At 43.9% G+C, this 4,903-nt stretch overlaps 1 protein-coding gene across 1 annotated transcript; it reads right to left on the bottom strand.

Moving 5' to 3' along the window:
• Window positions 1-481: 481 nt before the first annotated feature.
• LOC115201848 (zinc finger protein 543-like) lies at window positions 482-4,495 on the bottom strand. The gene is made up of 3 exons (XM_029765712.1): window positions 3,827-4,495; window positions 3,330-3,460; window positions 482-3,122 (listed from the first exon to the last, which is right to left on the bottom strand). The coding sequence occupies exons 1-3, from the start codon at window positions 4,107-4,109 to the stop codon at window positions 1,812-1,814; spliced, it is 1,725 nt and encodes a 574-aa protein (XP_029621572.1). The 5' UTR covers window positions 4,110-4,495; the 3' UTR covers window positions 482-1,811.
• Window positions 4,496-4,903: the final 408 nt, after the last annotated feature.

The raw sequence follows: 4,903 nt of genomic DNA, 5'->3' as shown, positions 1-4,903 counted from the left end.
ACAACAACTTCTCCCTCAATGTGAGCAAGACAAAGGAACTGATCGTGGACTACAGGAAAAGGTGGGCCGAACAGGCTACATTGTAGTTAATCCATAATATTAACCTAAATGACAGAGCGAAAAGAAGAAAGCTTGTACAGAAAAACAAATATTCCAAAACATACATCCTGTTTGCAACATGGCACTTAAGTAATACTGCAAAAAAATTGGCAAAGAAATTCACTTTTTGTCCTGAATACAAAGCGTTTAGTTTGGGGCAAATCCAACAACACGGCACTGAGTACCACTCTTCATATTTCCAAGCATGGTGGTGGCTGCTTCATGTTATGGGTATGCTTATCATCGGCAAGGACTATGGAGTTTTTTGGGGGGGAAAATAAAGTAGTTGAATGGAAGTAATGAAGTAGGCATTTGTGAACATCATATAGCCTACACCAGTGGTCACCAACCTATTCTGAGTCAAAATCACTTTGAGTCAAAATGCATGCTGAGATCTACTGCTCTGATATTTTTAATAACATGACTTAAATGTAAGCCTATGCAACATTAACCAATTAAAAACAGTACTGTAGCAATGAGGTTTGTGCAGTAGGCTATAGGCCCAATACATTATCACCGCATACTGGCTTTGCTTGAATTTACCTGACAATGCATTGTTGTTCGGGACATTTTTTTGTAATTATATTTCAAAATTTGAGATAGGCTATATGATCACACCGGTAATAGATCCATTGTTGAATTACTTGTGAGGGACAGCCGAGTGGGCATACATTGTAGCACAAGGTGGAAATAGGAAGAACGCACATTTTATGGCTTATAAAAGTGTTGAATACAAAGTGTTGACAGTGCTGAGTAAGAACTTAAACATGAACTCACTCAAAAACAGCAGCTCTTTGCTGTATTCATTGACAGTCTATCTCTAGTCATGGTTTTAAACGTTTTGAAATCTCACAGTATTTATTTTATGCCTAAGTTACTGCAGACTCGGTCATCTGAGCAATCTGATTGGCCAGCGGTAGCATAGTGCACTTGATTTCCTCTCCAGGACCACCGGGAAGGCAGAGTTTGTACCTTCAGACACATGAAATGGCAACAGTTTGCCTAGGCTTATATATGCCTTATACACTGAGTGGAAAAAAACATTATGAACATTATGCTATTTTCATGATACACTGACCAGGTGAATCCAGCTGAAAGCTTTGATCCCTTATTGTTGTAACTTGTTAAATCCACTTCAATCAGTGTAGATGAAGGGGAGTAGACCGGTTAAAGGAATTTTAAGCCTCGAGGCAATTGAGACAGGGATTGTGTATGTGTGCCATTCAGAGGTTGAATGGGCTAGATAAAAGATTTTAGTGCCTTTAAAACGGGGGATGGTAGTAGGTGCACTGGTTTGTGTCAAGAACTGCAACGCTGCTGGGTTTTTCACGCTCAACAGTTTCCCGTGTGTATCAAGAATGGTCCACCACAAAGGAACTTGACACAAATGTGGGAGGCATTGGAGTCAACATGGGCCAGCATCCCTGTGAAATGCTTTCGACATCTTGTAAAGTCCATGTCCCTGACGAATTGAGTCTGTGCTGAGGGTAAAAGGGGGTACAACTCAATATTAGGAAGGTGTTCTTAATGTTTCATACACTGTGTATATCACACAATGCCTGGATGCAATATTCAACAGTGAAATCTGTTACACTCATTATTCGATATGAATCTGTGGATCTTTCCGCTTACAACAATATCAATTTATTTGTCTTTGTGCAGGTTTTCATCTAAACGTCAGAGGATATTGAGTGGAATGGTTACTTTCTATGTTATAGAGTGGAATGGTTTTTCTGCTGGTGTATACTGAGGTAGCTCTTCTCTGAGAACCTCTTCCCGCAGTGTGTACAGGCAAATGGTTTTTCTCCCGTGTGGACCTTCAGGTGCATCTTCAGGTTGCCTGCCAGGGCGAAGCGCATGTGACACTGGGTACAGCTGAATGGTTTCTCCCCTGTGTGGACCCTCTGGTGCCTCTTCAGGTCACCAGCCTGGGAGAACCTCTTCTCACACTGGGAGCAGCTGAAGGGTTTCTCCCCTGTGTGGACCATCTGGTGTCTCTTCAGGTTGCCAGCCAGGGCGAAGCGCATGTGACACTGGGTACAACTGAAGGGTTTCACTCCTGTGTGGACCCTCTGGTGGATCTCCACCTTCTGGGGGCAGCTGAAGCCTTTGTTACAGAACATGCAGAGGAACTGTTTCTCTTTACTACTACCTGATGTTGCTCCCCCTCCCTGAGTCTCGGCTCTAGCCCTGTCGATTGAGTTCAATACCTGATCGAAAAGGACGCGGCCATGTGAATCGGAAGGTGCCATCGATGTGGACACTGGGTCATGGTCCCCGAACGTGTATAAAGGGGAGTGAGTCGCGACATTTAGATTTGTCTTTAAGCTTCCCCTGTAATCTAAGAAATCTCTGCCATGTGAGTGTCTGTCTCCTAGGTGAGTCTCGTCTACATTCCATGCCAGAGGAGCGTCGCCCTCCACTTTCACAGTCACTTCATCTACCACTATAACCTCCCCTTTCTTATCTAGGCACCCTTCAGAGTATATACTACCACTGTACTGGTTCCAGTCCCCTCTAGACAGATCAGTCTGTGTCTCCAAATCCAAGGGCATGTTGCCACGGTCCATCTCTGTAGAGTAAGAACAAGATGGATCATTGCCAGTCTCTAACGTGTCACCTGAGTCCCGATGGGAATGAACAGTCCTCTGTCTTGGATTACTGTAAAGTAAATACTCTGATCCAGGAACAAGTGGACAGCCCAGTCTACCCAGCCCCAGTCTGTCTGGGTCTGGCCTGTGGTCAGATCCTGTATGTAAAAGCCTCTGTGTTACAACTAAAGTCTCTGTGTCCATCTCTGACTTGAGGGCGGCGTTCGGCGTTCCACTGACCTCCGCCATGCTGCATCGCATCCTGGGCTGGGGCGCGGCAGTGGATAGGTGATCTGTGGCTGCAGGGGGCACTAGAACAGCTGCTGCTTCAGTCTGGATGTCTCTGCAGTGTCGTGGGTCCTCCTCTCCTTCAGTCCTCTCCTGCTTGACCAGAGACGATCCTCCAGGACCTGCAGCCTCTGCATCTGCAGACTAACAAGAAGAGAGGAGGTTATTACCGGTACATGAGTTGTATTGGATAACAATGTCGTAGTGAAGCCTCACAAGCTCCACTATGGAAAATAAACGAGGACGTACATGTATGCAAGTGAATACCTGAGGGGAGCCTTTCTGAAATAAATGGGCACATTTGATATACAAAGTAACAAATTCTTTTTAATGTTACACTATGACACTAACCTCTATCACGATAACATGCTGGGTTGAGGTTCCACTCCCCTCATCAACAGTGATTGGTTGGTCATCTCTCCAAGCATTCTGTCCCGCTGGCTTCACAGAGCTCCTGTGGCCTCCAGTGAGATGTCCTTCACCTGAGAGAGTGATTGGGGGGAAAAGAGGTGGTTAGGTTAGGCACCTCTCAATGCTCAACGGTATATTGTACACTATTGACACTGTCAACAATTGGCAAGGATGTAAGGTAATACTTTTCATAACTTCTTGATATACTATTTATTGATCTCTGTATTATGTTCCATGCATCACATTGTTTTCATTGAGTAAATAATAGGAAATGCAGTAAATAAAGCATACAGTATGCAATAATTCCTCTGATTAGCTATCTAAAAACTGACCAAGACGCAATTCTGGGTAACAAATCTACACATGTGCATAGCGGAACGGGGCGACAGGCACTGCGCTATAAATGACAGGCATCCTCGGCCTTCTGCTAAATGTACCTCTTGCCATTCCTCTGTATCGGTCGAGGATCTTGACACTACTGGGACGACTGGAGGGGGCGCGCTCTCGCAAGGTCCTCTCTGCGCGCTCCCGTGCCACCTTAATTTCTAGTAGTTTCCTCCGCAATGCTCTGTTTTCTTTCTGGCTTTGCGTTATCTCCAAACGAAGCAGTGCATAGTCGTCGTCTACGAGTTTACAGATCTCTGCCACGGCTGCATTCGCTAACACCTCCATAATGGAGGCTATTTGAGTGTGAAAAACCATACAGTTAGAGTTAGCCATTGTTAGCAGGTCGACAACTAGCGTTACCTAGATAACATCTATCAACCAAGTCCTGTCTCCAACGCGAATTAAACACTACATTCGGTAAGTATTTGATACTTTGCAGTTAAATTAGTCACATTTTGAATTCCAGGGTGTTAATAACCGTTTAAATAACAACAATAAAAAGGCTAACGTGTTAATTATTCTTGGTCACTGTTCGAGTCCGTTAACTTCTTCGTGTGAGTTTTCCACATACTAGATGCTGTGTTGCGGTATTGCTGACTTTCACAGGTCGGAGTGTGAATTGCACATTTCTCGAATCCAGAAATTGAGATCTTAACCGAATTGGACCTGTGAAATTCCCATCCGACACCTACAGGACCCCGTCATTTTTTGAAAATCAATTCCGTTTTGAATCCGAGGTGGGTCGACCCAAAATATTTCAGAGATGAGGGTGAATCGGATCCAAATTGGTTCTGGTCTGTATCAGACCCAACTAGATCCAAAATATATATATATTTTAAATCTGCTTTATTGCTGAGCAAGCCAGCATAATTGTTTTGACTTGTCTGGCAGGCAGTTAGCCATTTATCATGACTCTCAGTTCCATGACATTACACATAAACGTCATTGGACTAAGGCGTCTTCTGTATGGGGAAGTTTATTTTAATAGCCCCGACACCCAATCTTTTTATTTTTTATTTTTATTTCACCTTTATTTAACCAGGTAAGCTAGTTGAGAACAAGTTCTCATTTACACCTGCGACCTGGCCGAGATAAAGAAAAGCAGTGCACAGAAACAACAACACAGA

This window comes from Salmo trutta, chromosome 11, assembly GCF_901001165.1.
Source record: "Salmo trutta chromosome 11, fSalTru1.1, whole genome shotgun sequence".
NCBI lineage: Eukaryota > Metazoa > Chordata > Actinopteri > Salmoniformes > Salmonidae > Salmo > Salmo trutta.
The sequence above is the reverse complement of the archived record's forward strand: the minus strand, read 5'-3'. Positions and strand labels throughout refer to the sequence as shown.